The sequence below is a fragment of the Dermacentor silvarum genome, chromosome 2 (genome assembly GCF_013339745.2).
Source record: "Dermacentor silvarum isolate Dsil-2018 chromosome 2, BIME_Dsil_1.4, whole genome shotgun sequence".
Classification (NCBI taxonomy): domain Eukaryota; kingdom Metazoa; phylum Arthropoda; class Arachnida; order Ixodida; family Ixodidae; genus Dermacentor; species Dermacentor silvarum.
This window is the reverse complement of record NC_051155.1, coordinates 213,547,957-213,567,709: the sequence shown is the minus strand read 5'-3', so window position 1 is coordinate 213,567,709 and position 19,753 is coordinate 213,547,957. Positions and strand designations below refer to the sequence as shown.

The following is a 19,753-nucleotide window of genomic DNA, read 5'->3' as shown; positions in this document are numbered from 1 at the left end:
ACAGCGAAGGATCGAACGCGGAGCGCAGCAGGGGTTGAGAGACAGCGATAGCGAAAAGAGCGCGAGGATCGAAGAAAGCAGAGGAGGAGGAGGAGGGTGCAGCGGAACCATGAGGTGGAAAGCGGAGGAGGAGGTTATGGCAAAAGCGCGAGAAGAAAAGCGTAATGCCGCGCAAGACGGGCTCTGCGGCGATGATGGCTACGAGATGGCGCCAAAGTAGCGTGCGTCGTCTGTTCACCAATGACGCCACCGATACCATATATGGAAACAGCACTGCATGATCGGAGGTGTGTCTGTGGTGGCTGCTGTGAATCGCACCCATGCGTCAGCCACGCGCTGCCTCTTCGCAATCTCCCGATTAGCGAGGCAGTCGCGCCACACTTCGCTCCGTTTGCAAAGTGCCGCACGAGAGATTGTCCGTGCCAGCCACTATATCGCGAAATGAAAACACGTATAGAGCTGCTCTCAAATTTTGCATTATCCCTTTATTGACGTGTGTTGCCTACAGGCAAAATACCAGAATTTTTTTTTTCTCTTGCTGAGTTTCAGTATTGCATACGAAGTTTCTGGCTAAACGTCTTCGACCAACACTGCAGGACACGAAGCAAGTGTCATTTGTTGGTTTAGAACAGGGACACTGGACGAGGAAGAAGTTTGGCGCGTGACTCACTGTCTTTTGAAAGCAAGGCCAGAGGAGACAGGCCGATGCAAGATATCCAGCAGCAGTGGTGTCACACGTGATGTAAAGCAAATGAAATGTACGCCTATGGTTCACATATGATGAGAGCTATCTATACAAATTGAAAACAAAGCCTTAAGTGACTTGGGGTGAAGCCCACTTCCAGTTTTCTGCCTGGGGGTTTTTCCTCTATTGCTAAAAAACATTTCCGCAAAATTTTTTTTTCTTTTTGTTGATTATGCTTATTCTTGATGTGGTTTGCACATTTAGATAGAAAATGAACATTTTTTTCTGGGTATTTTTATATCTCGTCCTTAAAGGGTTAAGGAGTATCGTAATCGTCGGGGAATGTTTTCTCTGCCTTTTGTCTAATTCGACCAGTTTTGTTGGTCCCGTCAGGATCGAATAAACAGAAGTCAACTGCATACTGTTGTTTCACTTTGCACTCACCTTACTCACAAACTGTTGTCACTTGTACCAGCCTCTGTGACAAAGTTTAAGTTGTGCACTTGAAGTTCATTACGGCTCAAGGCTGATTCATGCTGCCCACAAGATGGTATAAAATTTATTGAAAATTTATTACCAATAACATTATGTTTAGTTTTGATGACACGCTATAGATTTGTGGATCTGCTAGAGCCATTGAAAGGTTTTATCACAGCAACCAGGTGTAGGTGTGACACGACATATTCCACATATGGCCTATTATATATGATATATGCTGAGATAGCAGCCTATTTTTTGCTAACTCGAATGTCACATACCTATCTTCTTGGGCAAATAAAACACTTGATCACATTCATATGTGAGCAACAAATAATGAATTAAAGCTAAATATATTAATTTCACCCATGAAACAAGTTTTGCAAGGTCCCCAACTTGTGCTAAACAATTTGGAAATACAAGTCATGCAAATTTGTTTAAAGAACAACTTGTTTGGGGAGCAACAAAAGAGAATCTCAAGAACCTCCTTTCATGTCAAAAGCATCCAAAGCACTTAGTTTTTAAAGCTCCTTACTTAAGTAACACTGAGAATGTGTACAACTTCACACTGTTAATGTAAATACAGTATATTTACAATTTTTAGACTTTGGGACAGCAACACTAAGTTGTAAACAAGTAAAAAAACAGTGCTAAAATCACTGGCTAGGTTGAAAAAATGCTCCCCTAGATACCTAACATGTGAACCAGAAACATAGAAAGTTGACAAATGCCACACAGGTCAATGAACTCTGACAAATGTCAGAGTTCATGAAAAGTTCAGTAACCAAGCTATATCTTACCAGAGATCTTGGCCACGGGAAGCTCATCATGAAGCAGCAGGGAGTACAAGTCATGCGACATGAGCAACTGATGCACAACAATGGCCGTCTCTCTTCCTGCAGTGCACACCACCACTTTTTGGCCAACGTTACCTTTTACAATTTCTGTTTGAAAGACCAAAATGAGCACTTGTTTCAGCACAGGAATACTGGATATCCCCTAAACTGCCACCAAGAAGACATTGCACTCACTTAGTAAAGCATCATTCTGTGACAGAGGGTCAACATAGCAGGCGACTGTGGGCACTGCGGCATAGATGGCAGCCTCAGAGAATGAGGAAAGCATGACCAGGGGAGTCTGATGCATGATTGATGTACGTAAAAACCAGTCCAGGCTACTGGTCCACATTGTTGAGCAGACTATAATTTGAGGAATGTGTAGAGACCGGCGTCGTTCCTGGCACTGCTGAAATTCATTGACCACTGCAGTCACCTGTAGAGAGGATTGTGGTCCACATCAGGCTTCATCATCTTATCAAAGCACCAATACATTGGTGCTTCTATTATCCCACCTCATAGTACACAACTCCAAGTGCAGCACATTCAATAAGCTTCTCAGGACCTCTTCAAGAGGTTTCCAAAACAAGAAGTCTTGCTGGAGCTACACGTAATGAGTTACACACTCAGGGCTCAGAAAATACCTTCTCACAAGTTTTAATACACCAAGATTTTTCAATAGAGCTGTGCATGGTTAAATGTCACCCTGTTCTTAACCACAGCCTTTCCTTCTCTCCCCAGACTTGAGAAGTGACTATGCCATTACAATGGAAGTACAGGCACTGTCAAGACAAGAATGAGGTGCAGTGTTTGCTTGCATCTACTAGGACATTGTATGATATATCCTTGCAGATGCTTACTCATAATAATACAGATTGGCTTACAAGTGTCAAGACACAGAGCTTTGGTGTTGCCCAGGCAAGCCATTTTGTGGCATATTCACACGGGAACTATACACGCATCTTACTCATGCTAGCAGAAATGCTGCACATAGCTTCTCAGTTATCACATCCTTTCTGTCTGTTCCCTTGCCACCTCACTCCCTTTGCTCAGACTTACCTGATAACAGGTGTTGTAGTGGGTGGCAGAGTGACAGAGCCAGTCGAAGGGCAGATGCAGAGCTGCTTTATTTCGCAGACAATGAACTATAAAAAGGCTGCTTGCCTGATGACGTAACACAAGATAGCCAATCAGGTTGGACATGTGTCCGCACAGTGCTTCATATTAACAGGCTTCTTTCTCATTATAACCAAACAGGCACACATGAGCTGGCACGTCTTCCAAGCTGGAACTGTGTCGCAACTGTAGGTTCAGTTGTTGTTTTTTTTTTTTTTTAACAAACAAAATCTAAGCAAGCTGTTGCAGTCAGGAAGAACTTTCACACAAGAAGACAGCCTTATCAGCAAGCTGCCATTATTGACGAGACCGAAATGATAACGTGACACCAGACAGCGGGAACGACAACAAAAATATTACATATTTCATAAAGTGTGAAGATTGGGCCGATAAGCTTCCAATAAGCACGCAGATTGGGTAGGATGCACGGCGACAAACTTCACGTCGCTTCAACAGCCATCAATCACTGATGAGCCACCCCCGCATGAACATACTAGTGGCAAGCATTCCGCGACCGCTTTCAGCCCTTTACCACATTAGCCAGTGGTGAATTCTCATCATGGCCACACTATATACCTCAGCCTTAAGGCCTAATTGGCACTGTTTCATCAGGTGTGGGCGACTGAAGTTACGGTTTGGTGCCGAATCGATGCAGATCTATTCACAGCAGCTGTGTGACACTTGGAACATTGACAACCTACCTCGCAAATGAAAGCGAGAGACAGCGGATCAATGAGGAGGAGGAGGGGAGTGTAGCGAGTGTCGCATGAATTTGCCGTGACATTCGAGGTTTCAGATTCTTTGACAAGTGGCAAATTATGACAAACCTTACTAGAAACAGTATGGACGGCGCCTGCTCTTTACCATCGGCGCTGGCTACATGCAGAGCGATGATCGAGTCATGTGATGTGCTGTCTTTTTGCCTGTTGCACAGATTTGCCTTACGATAAACCAACACTGTTAAGTTTTTTTAGCCTTTCTGCATAAAAAAAAACAAAAAAATGGGGAATAAAGACTTTCTGTGCAATAAATAAAGGATTGCTGCAAAACACAGGCCCATTATCAAACTGAGAACCTCATTGGTATTTTCTTGCCCCAAATTTGTAAGCATTAAATTTTGTGAAATATTTTCTTATATTTAATATCCGACATTTTTTTTTTTCTTGAATTGATTCGAAATCTACTATTCAGTATTCGCACACCCCAAGTTAAATGTGGACTGCACTGTAATTACATGTGAAAGAAATATGAGTCAACGCCTTTATCTTGAGTTACTACTTATTTAGACAACTGCATGAATTTCGAATCGGAACACAAATATTTATCTGATCTACGCACGCACCCTACATCGTGTAATCAGCTGCATATAACTTCGCAGCCTTCCTGCTTACTCCCTCAAAGTAAATAAGGGTCTCGTGTGGGGGCCATAACATCAAAATATTGAAGTAATGTTACACCTTGGTCAGCACCTGTTTTGTTTTTTGACGTGATTCTTTCCGACTATCCGAGATTTCATCAGACCCTAGACTTCACATAGACATCTTTAGTCTTTTTACAGTACCATCATTTCTTGCACAACAGCACCACAAGAAAAGCACGAGACGAAAAAGAATACATGATGAACACAAGCGTTGCGTTCCAGGCGCCTGTGTTCACCATGTCTTCTTTTACATTTAGTGTTCTTTGTGTGGTGCTAAACCCAAGAAATGTTAACTCGCCCAGCTCTCCATACAGTACAAAAATTAATATTCCTGTGGCGTTAACAACATGCAGTTGTTTTTGTGGGTTTTCACTTCTGGAGTTCACACCGATCAGTCAGTCATACCTCCACAGTGTACTTCTCTAGTAGCCGTTCGCCATCATCCAAAACCAAGTGACAGCAGCGGTATAGGTTGACGATCAGTCTGTTGTAGTTGTTCAGAAAACGTAAGAAGCTGTGAGGAGTAGCAACCAGTATGTCACAGCCATTGATGATTGGTATCTGAAGAGAGCATAAAAAGAAAAATAAGCTTGCAAATTGCAAGCAAACAACTTCTACAGAAAACTCTTTTGATCAACAAAGCAGTTATTTATAAGCAGACCTTCGTTAAGTATGAATTTCAAAACATATCGCACACACCGCAAAGGAAGTGAGGAGTGCTCACCTCTTTTCCAGCTTCTGACCCTCCAGCATAGAGGACACAGCGCTTGGGACTTTTGTCCTCTTCAACAAGCAAGTTAACCTGCTCGTAAATGCGGTGGGCTCCTTGCCATGTGGACGTCAAGATTAGCATCAGGGGCTGCAAAAAAGGCCTGCTATTTCTGAATCTGCAACAATATTGAGCAGCAAGCACTACTGCAAATATCAGCGCACTCCTAGTAAGAATGAAAGTGGCAGTGGGAGACAGAAACATTGCACCATAAGAATATGTTACGGAAAACAACACCCATGCTAGCTAACAGATTTTCTATACGTGCAGTACTTTATACATATGAGCACACATCTTATTACATTAGTCAACTACCTGTTCTTTGTTTTTGTATTTTTGTTTCTTTCATTAATCTAGAAACCTATTTGTACCCAGTCCCTAACTAGACGGCAATAATGGCCTCATTGGAAGTAGTGGCATCTATGTGAAAATCCAAAATCAAATTTGAATAGCATGCCACGATGCCGTCCAGTAGGCGGAGCACTGTGGGAGCCCTGCTCTGCCGTAGCCTTTGCAGTGCAAGTCATCGAAGAAGGAGTGGAAGCACAGCAAAGGGGGTGTTTGACTGTCAATAGCTCCACTTCTGCTGAATGCATTAAAGTACTTCTTGCGGCAAAGTATTTTTGAAATAGTCTATATTAACCTAAAATGTATTTCTCGACTTTAACAAAATGTGGTTCAGGGCCCCTTTAACGCATCAATTATAATAATGCAAGCACGGTGAAATTAGCCAAATATTAAATTGCTTTATGTAAATAGTCACAACATATTCAAAGGTCTCCTGAGGTGAGAATCAGTGGTGTAGCCAGGTGGTGGCACAATAAACATGTGCCCCCCCCCCTGGGCTCAAAGAAAAGAAAAACTGGTCATCATGCTTATTGAATGACTCTAAACTATTGCGCAAAAGTGGTGACCATGCATTCGCTAGAGTACTAGTGTATCTGCACAACAATCGCAGTTCTCCTACAGCCCTACAGCAGACTTACTTGACACGAGTTCTCACTTGCATCAATCTCTCTTCCTGTGCTGCTGCAACACCTGTTGCTTTACCTTACGGTATTTGTACATAAACAAGTACACATTCAACAACTTGAAATAGTGACTTCTCGAATCAAATACAAATCGAATAGTTTTTGTTATCCGATTCATATTAAAAATTTTGAATATTCGCACACCCTTAGAGATCACATATACTTTGATTTTTTACTTCTACAAAGATTAATTTCATTTTTACATGCTCAATTTTAAATAAGGACCAAGTCCTGCTGCAAAAGAAGCTGTCCAAACAAACTCGTCCATATTCTAGTGTTATGTTACAACTGCTTCGAAGCTTGCAGAGAAAAACAATTTTTCTTTTTTTCAGGCAGACGTATTTATGTCCTTCAATACTTCTCTTGCAACATATTTTTAATATTAGCAAAACATTCCTTGCTACAACACTTAAATGAGCTGTAGCATGAAGCCATGAAGCCTGCTTGTTACAGCTTGTCTAGCAAAAAATGCACTTTTTTTTTTTTTGGTGCTAATGCATCACTTGCTGCTACTGCTACTGGTGCTTGAAAAATAAACACAGTATATAGGCAAATACAAGACAGGCAGCTGGCGGAGAGCCAGCTGATAGACAAGTACGACCGTTTAATAGGCAGTCCTCTGGCTCAAGGAGCAAATCAACCAAATTTAGCCAACAGAAAATTTCTGTTACAAAAATGGATCTACTTCTTTTTATTCTAACATACTATTTATCTTCTGCTTCAAAACTAAAGCATTACACAAAAGAAAAAAACACAAGACTACATGCCAAGAAAAAAGTTGTCGCAGTTTCACCTGAAAGGTGAAGCATCAATTGCGATAGCAAACTTGTAGAGAGCTATACGGAGTAATGATATTAGCTTTATCAGCTGTATAAACTTGGACATGCAGCAGCATCGGCAACACGCAGAACTGTTGTCGACGCCATCCGCGTTTTGCCCGCGTTCGCTCAAAATGCGTGCGGCGTTGGTGACTGTTGCCGGAGCCTCTGATATAAATAGGCACTGCGTGCCGCAGCTAAACATCGCCTCCCTTCCCTCCCCCTCCCCCACGGCCTCTCGCTCGTTGGAAGAAGGCGCGTTTCCTCTACATACATGGTGATTGTGAAGGAGAACAGAGACGCCTACTTCTGCAGCCCTTAAGCGAGCACGGCGCAGAACGCGCGTTTGTTCTCCGCCGTGCGTTCACTCCCCGTGAAAGACGCGCCCCTCGCGCCCTTTCACTCGCACATACAGCGTTCGGCGCGCGGCGACGATTTCTTCTCCAAATGACGTCATACGGAACCTCACGGCGACGGCGACGCCGACGGCAGAAATCTGCTTTTGAGTGTCCATATAATTGCTATCGCAATAAAATATCACAGTTTTGCCATAAAGGCGAAGCATGAATGCGACAGCAACATGTTAGAATATTACACAAAGTGTAAGACACGTAGCTGTAGTGGCAGTATGAATTGAAGTAAACGTAAACTAAGTAAAATCGAGCTGTTGTGCTAGGGGTCCTCCATTTGAATCCTGCCATTAGACAATTTCATTTATGTTTATTAATAAAGCCAACATCGTTCTTAGTGACTTTACCACCACTTTTCCATATCGGTATGTTTCAAATTCCTTTCTGGGCCAATCCCGGAGGTTGTACACAGCCGCACCAATAAAATTACATTTTCAGGTTTGAGCTCTATTATTGTTTCACACTTTTAACGTGACAGCGTTAAGCGCCCTGTGTGGCTGAAAATCCGGTGGCGGCAGCGGCTTCTCCAACCAAGAAAATCATCTCGAACCACACATCCCAATCCACGCGGGCCCTCCGTGTGGCGCAGAGGCGTTGCTGAACTAATTTAAGTTCTCAAAGTAAAATGCATCAGAAAATTCGTAAAGTACGACTTACACACAACCTACAGACATGATAGCGTCGGATTGTAATTTTAATATACGAGAAAACATAATTCTGTTACGTGGAAGCTCAAACACAAACCCCTTTTAACACGATAGCGTTTTCCAGCTGCCGCTTGAGGTCTGTTTTAGCAGGAGCAGCGCGGCCCACTCGGTTCCTTTCAATGCCATCAGAAAAAGAACTAGGAAGCTCGCCTTCATGCATGGCATTCGCCGCCAGCGTTTCCACGAAAACATTACAGTTATATAAGCTGCAGTTGCTGGGAAATGTGAGAAGCAGTCAGGGATCTTTGAATGCCATCGCATTCTACTCTTAAAGGCGAAGCTTAAGCATGCTCCAAATTTTTAATATTTAAGTCTGAGAAGATTTAAGATAAAAAGCATGCGCTGTCGGTGTTTTGTTTCATGACATTTGTTTCTGGACTATACTTGGAATGCCAGCAAACTTGGAAGTAGAAAAAATCGAGAAGAAGACATAGACAAAGTGACAGGAAGGTGGCTGAGAAGTGAAAGGAAAGTGACCAGCCACCTTCCTGTCACTTTGTCTATGTCTTCTTCTCGATTTTTTCTACTTCCAAGTTTGCTGGCATTCCAAGTATAACCATGTACCAACTAGCCCAACAAGCCACTCTCATGAATGCAGTTTCTGGACTGCCATTCTCAAAATTCTGAGGAATAATTTTGTCAAGAATGTCAGACCTGGTATGAGCAACTTTAATGATAGAATGGTGTGACAATACAAGCCGTATATACCACATGTCATATAGCATATATACATATACGTAACTAAATAGATACGGAACCTAGCTCACGGCGACGACGACCCGAATCAAATTCACTTTGATAAAAGAAGCACTGACAGAGCATTGATAGAGCTTTGAGGCACTCAAGTTGTGTTGTTTGATAAAAAATACCTCAGATAATTTACATGCAGTCGTATCGCATCTCTTTTTCAAGATTTTTACTTTGAGGAGAGGCTTGCACATGCATTGCTTGCAGTGATATGGTAAATTGGAGATAGGTTCTGCTGGACATAGATTGTTCGTGCTCTCTTAATGTTTCACTGGCACACCTGCCAGTTCGACCTATGTGACATTTCCTGCATGTCAAGGGAATCAAATAGACAACATCGGCAGCACAATCAACAAACCTTACATGCTTCTTTTCACATTCTGGCTTAGTTCCACGTGAGGAAACACTTCAGGTAAGAGAGGCGCGCGAGGCTGCCTATGCAGTGAAGGTGTGCCACACAGCGCGCATGAAACACAAGCGGGTGTGGCACACAGGTGGGTGCGGCGGCATACATTTCTTTCTTTTCAAGAATTTAGCTTTTTTTCTTCTTTGGTCACAGATACCCAGTAGCTAGATTTAATTGTTATTACCGATAACGTGGCATGAGAACATTATCGTAGTAAGTGGTTTATTTTACCATAAAACATACACAAATGTTCATGGTGCTACAGCTACTCGTTATATCCAATATATTGTTAACAGGTACTGGTATAAGTGGATTCGACTGTATTTTAACAATTTGCATACAGCCACTTGGCAGGAATATCAGAATATGTGTGCAAAATGCTCATACCTGCACTCGCTTCATTGCAGAGGAGACAGAGCAGAGCGTGAATGTATGTCTACTTGGCTTCTTTGCTATTTACAGCCAATTAAGCTGACAGCTTGTCGCTCACATCTCTGTTGGATGTGCTATGATGCGCTTATGAAAAATGGGAAATTAATGCAGTTCTGCGCATGGCCTGAGGATGTGAACTGTGAGCAGAGCAGACCGAAAGCAACGCTTGTCTAAAATTGTCTATTAACATGCTTCACCATCACCTCTTATGCATTTTAAAGTAAATAACTCTCTATATTGCAACCAGCATCAATACTGCTTGAAACTTCACCCCATTGCCCTTCACACCTTGTTGCACCGAAGAGCATAGCAGAGTGTGAGGCTTTATTGATGGTAAAAAAGGAGTGTGATATTGCCTTCGCCTCTGAATGTGTTGCACCATATATCGTACACAAGGCAGTCATAAGCCAGCAGCTAAATGAAAGGAGTTAAATTGCACTGGCAGCTGTTCACTGTCTATGATGTGTAGCTGATGAAAGCAAAGCGGGTATCCCTGAATTTTGTAACACAAGGCCAGCAATCGACAATTGTGGTCGCACATTTCGAGAGCTACTTTACTCACTCCACAGCCTATGCGCAGATCATCGTAGTCGGTCTCCGTAGCCAATCTTGACACCAGTGGTATCAGGTAGGCAAGCGTCTTGCCTGTGTGTGGTGTGGCCACTGCCACCACATTTCTGCCAGTCAGGACTGCTGGCCAGACTACTGACTGAATGCATGATGGGCTGCGGAACCCCAGGGAACGCAAGCGCTAGAAAAAAAGAACATAAAACAGTTGCGCTACAGAAAGGCAGGGGAGGGATCCCCCCCAACACACACAGAAAAATATATAAGGATCTGATATGAGGATCTGATAAATTTGCAGAAATAGTCTAATAGCAAACTAATGGACAATTGTGAGAGAGGGGAAAATGTGCACTTATTCGGAAACAGCTGTGATGCAAATGGAAAGAAAATTGATGGGATGGGCACATACTGTCGGACCTCATTACAACAAACACGAATATAAAGAATTATAATTATGTAAATTTAAAGATGTTTCTAAAATGCACTAGCACACAATGAATACATGCTTATAACAAATATTGGATATAATGAAGGTACTTTTGTGTCAGATGTGACTTTATTATAACAAGGTTTTTATATGCAAAGTCTAAAGACGGCTTGAAAGCACTTCAAAGCTATATATGCTGAAAAACATATAAGTGTCACCTATAACCCATTTACTGCCCCCTTACATGGTGAAGACCCTGTATCATTTTTCTGAGTCAGAACAAAATTGTAAAAAGATCACACACATAGGAAATCACAGATTAGTCATGTAGTGCCACACGTGTTTCATTATTCAACCTAAATATTCAAATGGGACGTGTGCGCTAGTTGTGTCATTTTGTGATGTTTAAAAACTTGTCTAGGTGGCTAGGCATTTGCAATGCAATGAAATTACATAAGAAATTAATAAAAAGCAAGGAATTTTCACAAATTTGATCATGGACACTTGCTCTGTAGTTTACAGTATCCATTCAAAGCAAAATCTGGCAGAAACAGTAGTCCTAAAAGATAAACACCAACAAAAGGGTCCCTTCAACTAAAGTGCAAATCCAAATTTCTGCACAAGGATGTACAGTGGAATCTCGATGATACGAATCTCACGGGGTCACGAAAAATATTCGTACATATTAGCCAAAATTCGTATCATCAAAACACAATTAAAACTTGCTAAATTATGGGGGACGCAGGGATCAGATCGCGAAAATCGTGAGAAAAATCGATTTTTGAAAACCACGCATTTCAATATCTGCAACGCCTAATCTACGCTGTATCAAAATGATTTGGCTGAAAACGCACTAAAAGTGGTCAAAAAAATTAATTCATCAGTGTGCAGGGTGAGAAAACAGCTTTAAATCGCGAAAAATCACCGCAGTTCATAGAGACATATCTCGTATTTCCCCCCACCGAGCGCCGTCATCCTGGTATCGTTCGAAAGCTCAAAGTTTTGCCGTTCTGCTTCTCAATTCGTCTGTCGTCGCCATCTAGTAACAAACACACAAACACAAAAGAATCGCGTGTCTGCGATAGGTAGTCACACGGGCCCTCCGATGAAAGCGGGCCTCCGATTGGCTGCCGTGCTGAAAGGCGTCTCTCCATTGGTTGCTGCTGTGGCAGGAGCAAGATGACAACCGCAGTTGTCTGCTTCGTAAACCACACCGGCATCTTCACTTGTACACGCAGAATTCGGATTACTGAGAGCTCCCAGGTTAGTGATGGATTGTCGCTCGTTGGAGAAGAAATTTTGGACGAAGCACGCCTTTGGAATACGGAAGCGCAAGCCTCCTACGGCAAGAAAAATATGGCTATTATCGGAAGAAGCGGAGGAGCACCCGACTGAACGTGCCGCGCTACCTTGTACTGTGGATTACGTGCCGCGTTATCTTCCACCGTGTGACTTCAGCAGCGAAACCAACAATCACCCTGTGCCATCGGCACTGATAACGCAGTCGACGGAAGACGCGCCAACGGAGGCTCCCGCGCCTCGACGTACGGCCGAGATCATATCTCGGTAGACACAGCTCGCTGCGACTAGGCAAAATGGCGCAAACACAAAGAACGCGGCTCGAAGCACAGCAGCCACTCCGTCCGATGGGCCGCCGTAAAGGAGGGAAAAGCACAAAAGCAACAAAAGCGCCACCGCTTCAAACTTTTCGCGCCCAGTCGCGGCATCCACGCTGTCCGGCACCGCGTCCACGAGTCCGCACCAAAAGAGAAAGGAAGAAAGCGCATGACTGCGCGCTGTTCTCTTTCGCGGCCGTCGGTGGGGCGACATTTGTTCGTATCAACCGACGCGGGTCGAAAATCGATTCGTAACAACCGTTCTCTAGCACGTTGCAAAGTAATGGGGCTCAGCCGGGACCAAGGAAAAATTCATATCATCCGGAAATTCGTATTAGCCGTGATCGTATCATCGAGATTCCACTGTATACACAGCACAGAGTAGGTTCAAAGCGAAGAGTTACCATCATTTGCTTATGATTGTACAAATGTGCTGCAACTAACGCAGCTAAATAAAAGTAAAGGCATTCCAGGATCTAGACAGAACCTATCCTTGTTAGTCAAAAATCCGCACCACAAATCTATTTTGCTTTTTTTTTAACCATGGTTATATACTGTACATAGTGCAGACACAACCAAAGAAAAATTTTAATGATGTTAAAACAAAATGCATGCTACTACCTAGTACAACTGTGTCCTCTGACCACATTATTGACTTGTTCGATAGCTAGGTCGTCACAACAGAAAAAAAAAAGGATTCTGGGGTGTTACTTGCCAAAACCATGATCTGATTATGATGCACGCCGTAGTGGGGGACTGCAGATTAATTGACCAGCTAGGGTTCTTTAATGTCCACCCAATGCACGGCACACGGGCGTTTCTGCATTTTCCCCCCATCGACATGCAGCCATCACAGCCAGGATTTGATTCCGCAACCTCGTGCTTAGCTGCGGAACGCCAAAGCCACTAAGCAACCACGGTGGGTCATCACAACAGAAGAGAAACTGATAGTATGACCCCCCTGTCAAGTCTCTGATTATTCAAGCTGCTTTGCATATGCTAAACAAAAGTTTTGGTGGTACCCTTCCAGTTACCCACAGCGATCTTTGGCATGTCATGATCAGGCATCTGCTTTATCACCACTTTTGTTTTTTTCATTGTGAACAACGCCCCCACGAAGGAGATAAAACAGCAGCCTTTATGAGATATTAACTTAGTCAGTGTTCTCGTTTACTTTTTATAGTGATATTTGAGACCGAATCAAATTTGAATCAAATAATGCCAGAAGCAAATTGAATTGAATATAGAATAGTTTTTGAATAATGCACAGCCATTATCACAATTAATATAAAATGATGTTCACATCCTAGAATTCTTAAAGTTGGCAAGTTTCTGTCATTACACAGTACGTTATGAAGCCTTGTTTTTCATAAGCACAAATGAAGCATTAGGAGCAAACAAGTAGCTTTTTCGCATGCACAGGACTCTTCACAGTGCAAATGATCACTGTGTAGACTGTAATGTATGGCTACCTAAGCGATGTGTCCTGCTCCCAAGTTCGGATGTTTGAAGTCTATATTATGCCCACAGGGGTGAAAACTTACCTTACTTTTGCTCCAATTTTATGTTTAATTGGGCCAGTTGAAGTTTTGAAATATTCGAAAAGTATTCAAAAATATTTGCATTCACAAACAGTGACTATTCAATTTGAAGTGAATAGAATAGGACACAATTTGATTCATTAATCGAAAGTTTTGCATATTTGCACACTCCTAATGATCATCCTCGACCAGATTAAATTTATTTAGCACCCTTGGCTTCAATTGATCGCTTACGACTTTGTATGTAATTCTGAAGTTCAGTAGTGCAGCTATTACATTCTAACGATCGAAGTGAGAAAGAACAATGATAGTGTGGCGGACAACATTTACAATATCGACGCCACAGCCCTTCTGAAAGTTGTGAGTTGAAATTTTCTTACTTCCTTCAGGGTAGCATCAAAGGGTGTTTGGTCCAAGTTTGTCATGGGCTTACGTGGCTGGATGCCATGGCAAACTGCCCGCACTCTGGAGCTTGCCAGCTGGGCTGGTAGCTTGCAAGAATCCTGTAGAAGACAAGTAAAAAAAAATTTCTTTTTTTAAATACACTAGGCAACTTTCAGAATTGCTTGTAATATCAACATTATGCATGAAAAGTCAGGACACCTAGGCAAAAAGGAGAAAGGCTTGGAAAGTAAAACTTAAACTTTGCATGCCCTGCTAGATTTAGTTATGAGCAAGCTCAGAAGCGCTTTCTCACTTATAAAAAGTGTCCATAATGCATCATGAAATCAAGTGACATGGAAATGAAAATGATGACACTGAAAAGACAGCATAAAATTCTCTCTCTGAAAAACAGTTATGAACAAGGGCCAGCAAGCATTCTCTACTGGCATTCATTTGTAGTTAACACAAAGGAAATACTTTTTTTCTTTCTTCCTTTCATTTTTCTTTTTTTCTTTCGTTCAAGGGAGGTAGATGAGACAAGTGCTTTCTCAAGCTAGTTTTATTCTAACTCGTAAAGTATGAAGAAAGATAAGGCTGCGTTGCAGCAAGTGCAATCGTGGTGTACAGTCATCTTGACTTATTAGTACATAAACACAAAACACAAGAAAATTTTGGCACACGATATAGCCTCTTTCACAGCTTTGACAAGATAAGAAACAAAAGTTGTTTTTGCATGTTTTCGCTATATCAAAGTATGAACTTACAAAATCAGCACTGAAGTATGCAGAATCCCTGAACAGTGAGTACGGATCCATATCCGGCGGCACTTCAGCAAAGCTTTGGAAGTCATGGCGTCTGTTGTACATCAACCAAATGACAAAAAATAACCGCATAAACAAATTATATGAATGATCGTGATAAAATCTAATTTCTCTTGTGTGACTCATGCAAGAAAGAGGAGAAAGAGCAGGAGGTGACAGGAAAGGTTGAGAGGCTGGCGTGAGCAAGCATGATCTGGCCTGCTACTCTGCAATGGTAGAAAGGAATAACAAAAGTAAGGAATCATGACGGCAGCAAAATCACTGCGCATAATGCAAATGGACAACCATGTGGTATTTCTAAAGCCACAAAGCCCAGTTCATGGGCTGCATTCCTCACTCGTCACTTTTGGTGATATTTTCACCTGACAAAACATTCAGCATGGAGCCGCCTCACAGTACTATAGCAATGGTGATTCCTCAACATGACGTTTCTGCAAGCACTTGTGTCAATGAACGAGACAATGGCACAATGTGAAGGTAACGCTAACAGAAGATCAACATTCCCATACATAAATTTCTTTTGTCACATAAACTTTCTTTGCTTAGCCAATTAATGTATGCTGAAAGGAACACTACAGTAAAAAGTCACTTAGCGAGAATACAAGCCTGGCATCAAGTAAAGGCTAGATAAATAAATGGTATAGCAAAAATCACCTCGTTTGGAGCAAGCCACCTAGGAGTCGAATACAGAACAGCACAAAGAAACAAATCTGAAATAATACACTACATAAGAGCACATTAGACTTACCTGAAGTCTTCCGGTGCCTGGCACACATTAATGGCTGCAAGATCTGGCACTTCAGTATCAAATCTGAGGTTCCATTTTGCTTCCTCAAGGTCAGGATCCACAAGCTGCTCAACTATGTGGCATGGACTCATGAAGTCACTGTAGTCTATGGGCTCATCAACAGTATTGTCACTTGTACCTTTTTCAGAAGCAGGCTGAAGTACACCAGACACACAACCCATCAGTTTTCACACACATATGTGCAACACAAAATGAATTAGCATTTTATATCGATGCAGCCCCATTTTCACAATTTTCACAAGTGGTTCATAATTCACAAAAGGAAAAAAAATTTCTTGACTTGCAAACAAGCACTTATGTCACAACATCTATCCAAGATTGACAGCCCACAAAGTGCTGGGAGACTTAAGGTTGGGCCCAATATGCAAAATATTGACTCACAATAATTTATTACCAAGTATACCAAAATAGTATGTGTCCTACAGTGGACATAAAAATAGGCTGATGATGATGATACCAAAATGGCAACTATGTGTACTAAAATGCCGTATTTGCACAAATACAGTGAGAATTTCTTTTTGATGTAATCGTCAACATTAAAAAGCACTTCACGTATTATTCAGTACCACACGTCACCCATAACACTTTTTGCCCTAATTTCACATTTTAAAAGTCGACGAGCTCAACCACCACACAACAGAGCTTCATGAAAATGCCAACCCCTCAGTGTACAGGTGGGAATGCGCATGTGCATTTCACAATTGGGGCACAGCTCAACAAGAAAGTGTGAGTGCAATGAAGGGGAAAGGGGACCCACAGCAGTGGCTCAGTAGCCGTGGCATTCTGCAGCTAATTGCAAGTTCAATGCCCACCCGCGGGGGCCAGGAATATTAGGATTGCTAGTAGGCAGACATGACTTCACTACTACTTGGTTTCAATCTTGCAATTGCCCCTAAAGTTAGCAATTCACACATTCACTGCGGCAGCGCTTTTTGATGTCTCAATTCCTATGCGTGATGACCCACTGGTGAGTCACTTGTCATATTCCTCTAGTGCATTGTGACCTAACGGTGAGTCACCAGGGAGTTGTGCTCCTTCGAAACTTCCTCAAAGTGCAGAGGGATGGCACCACGACACGCCTGACCAGAAGCAACAATAATTTTTTCTTTCTGTTGATTTCTAGCAAAGATGTTACTTGCACACTGAAGAAAAGCCATGCACAGCCACACAGTGAGAATAACTGCAGTGGCCCACCCGTGACCCACGCTGCAAACATGTTAAAAAGTTAAGTGCATTTCAGGTAATTATCAATATTATATTTGAAAAGTTCTTTTGCTGCTAATGTCCGCCTATCCATGTAGTCTACCTGCAAAGGTGGCAGGGGCTAGATATGGCAGTCTTTTTGCATTTTTTTTTCTCAAACCTTTTGCATAATAAACACCTGGTATAACTGTGTTGATAATTATCACAAATGTTTAGGTAGCACTGACACAACCTTTGAAAAACATCTTGCTATTCTGAATCAAAAGTGTGGTGTCAATTCGACTTTTAGTAGCTATAGAATGCTGCAATGTGGAGTGAACAAAGCTTTGAAAACTATTTGAGACACAATGCTTGTAATAATGTATGGCGATTGCACACAATGCAGTGCTACAATTGTAAAATGACTTGAAAGTATCTCCATGACACAATGTGTATTCATGACACAATCATCGACTCCATGACGTCATGACGTGTATGATCAACAATGTTTGAACAGGGGGTGTCTCTAGAGTCAACGCTTCGACAAGGGGATTTGTCTCCATCACAACTCTGATGAAGACGAATCCCCACATCAAAACATTGGCTGCAGAGACATTCTTTGTTCAACCACTGCTGACCACTTGATCAAGCCTCCATATTCCTGTGAACCTGTCTTGTTTGAACACAAGCGTATGAAGTTTACATAAAAATTTTCAAAAGTGCACTTGCAAATTACTGCAAAAGTAGCCAAGTGCGGTATTTGAGTGGCCTAATGTGTAGGTTCCAAAGGTGTCTTGAAACTGCCATGAGCGCAAAAAATATTTTCATGTCACATACATTATCTGGTGAAACAGATAATGTATATTAGACAGTGTATTTCGGTGGCAAGAGATGTCTATTGCATATGCACACATTTCGTGTGAAAGATGGGCGAGTTGGTGTGGTAACATAATTATAAAACAGCACCAGGGATGCAGACAGAGAAAAGAAACAACAGGACAGTGTGCTGTTGTGGAAGAATATTTTGTGTGAAGAATAAATTTGTCATTGCAGATTGACGAGCATAACATGACTGCTTAATTCACCTGACTTTTGGTGTTACTGATGCATGAGGGTGCTCCTGCTGGTGGCAAATTTGCATTATTAGTTGAAGCCTGCAAATAAGCAAGAAATTCCTATGAGTGAAGAAGCTTTTCTTGTCTTTTAGTTTTTTTCATGTTTAGTGCACAACCGTTAAATCCTGAAGTTACTTACCAGCCCATCATCTCTTCCATGGCATGCAGTTTCTTCTGTTATTTCATCAGACTTGACAGGACTTGTCGGCCTATCATTGCTTTGAGGCTTCTTGAATGTAATTTTGGAGATTGGCAAGTGTGTCTCACTTGGTACACGGTCTTTCTTCTGCAGCAGGTCCCACAGCTTGGCAGCCTTGCTCAGTGCTTGTGATGAGCGGTTACGACCCGTCCCCATGCAGGTTGACGTGAATCCAGGTTGAAAATCTTGCATTGGCTTCTTGCTCTGCATGTGAACTAGTTGTGACGACCATGGTTGGGTCAGTATCTGGCTAGTTGACTGTTGAGCTTGCAAAAGTGTGACACCGCGCCCTGCAGAACGGCGCACCAACAAGTCATCGGCCTTGCGAAGACCAGATCCAGCGCCCTGAAAGCAGGGTGCCCGAAACTCCGATAGCATTATCTTGCTTGGAGCAGTTGTTGTCTTGTGTTCCTCACCCGTAGTGCCAGGCACATGCACCTCCCTATTGGGATGGGAATCAATCTCACTTGCTAGCTTCACCTCGCTACCAGAACACGCTGTTCCACCTATGTCAAGACCTTTAGCTCCTCCAGTTGGAGCACTGGCCAGAGTAGGAATGAAAGACTGAATGCTGTGACTTTGCGTGGGCACTGCAATGTTTAGTTTTTCAGCGTGCACATCTGTTCTATCAACGACATTGGGCTCCTGACACATGCTGGTCAATGAGGACGGTCCTTCTGAAGGAGAGCTGGCAGCAGTGGTGCATATGGATGCTAACGGTGACACTTTGGCAAGAGGCATTTCTGCAGGAATGTCTTCAGTGCACGGTGAGGAGGCCCTAATGTCAAGTACTTCTGGTGTCGCTGCTAAGGTGTTCTTCCTGTTAAGCCCTTGCTCAACAGTGGAACTTTTGGAAGTGGTTTTGATGAGTGTCTTCTTTGTCAAATGTTGTTCATTTGTGCTGGTTTCAAACACTGACTCCTCATCCTCCAACAAAATTTCTTTAAAAAAAAAAGAAAGAAAAAAGAAATGAATGCAGGAGAAATACCAGTACATTTTCATGGTGCATAATACAGCAGAACCTCGTTGATATGATCCCATTACATACGATTTCCTAGTACCAACGTTCGTGATCAATAACACAAAAAATTACCTCATACAGTTATGCTTCTTTTTCACTGGTTCATACGTTCCTGGAAAACACGATCTTTCAACACCAGCATTCAGTACATAGCCAAAGTGCGATTGCATGATATGTTTTCTGGGTGCTAGCTCCCATGTAAACAAGAAAAGGCACGA

At 42.4% G+C, this 19,753-nt stretch overlaps 1 protein-coding gene and 1 long non-coding RNA gene across 2 annotated transcripts in view; one reads left to right on the top strand and one right to left on the bottom strand.

The window, feature by feature from the left end:
- Positions 1-19,753, bottom strand: part of LOC119442574 (uncharacterized) — a 67,500-nt gene that overhangs the window by 25,794 nt on the left and 21,953 nt on the right. Inside the window, exons 8-17 of the mRNA XM_037707498.2 lie at positions 18,455-19,455; positions 18,286-18,354; positions 15,959-16,152; positions 15,154-15,244; positions 14,386-14,508; positions 10,417-10,605; positions 5,259-5,393; positions 4,940-5,095; positions 2,194-2,434; positions 1,963-2,106 (exon numbers count right to left, since the gene is read on the bottom strand). Of these exons, the coding sequence (XP_037563426.2) occupies positions 1,963-2,106; positions 2,194-2,434; positions 4,940-5,095; positions 5,259-5,393; positions 10,417-10,605; positions 14,386-14,508; positions 15,154-15,244; positions 15,959-16,152; positions 18,286-18,354; positions 18,455-19,455 (2,343 nt within the window). The remainder of the gene's footprint in view (positions 1-1,962; positions 2,107-2,193; positions 2,435-4,939; positions 5,096-5,258; positions 5,394-10,416; positions 10,606-14,385; positions 14,509-15,153; positions 15,245-15,958; positions 16,153-18,285; positions 18,355-18,454; positions 19,456-19,753) is intronic.
- LOC125943293 (uncharacterized) lies at positions 14,395-18,800 on the top strand. The gene is made up of 3 exons (XR_007465724.1): positions 14,395-14,521; positions 17,142-17,258; positions 18,608-18,800. It is a non-coding gene; the product is annotated as an uncharacterized LOC125943293 (long non-coding RNA).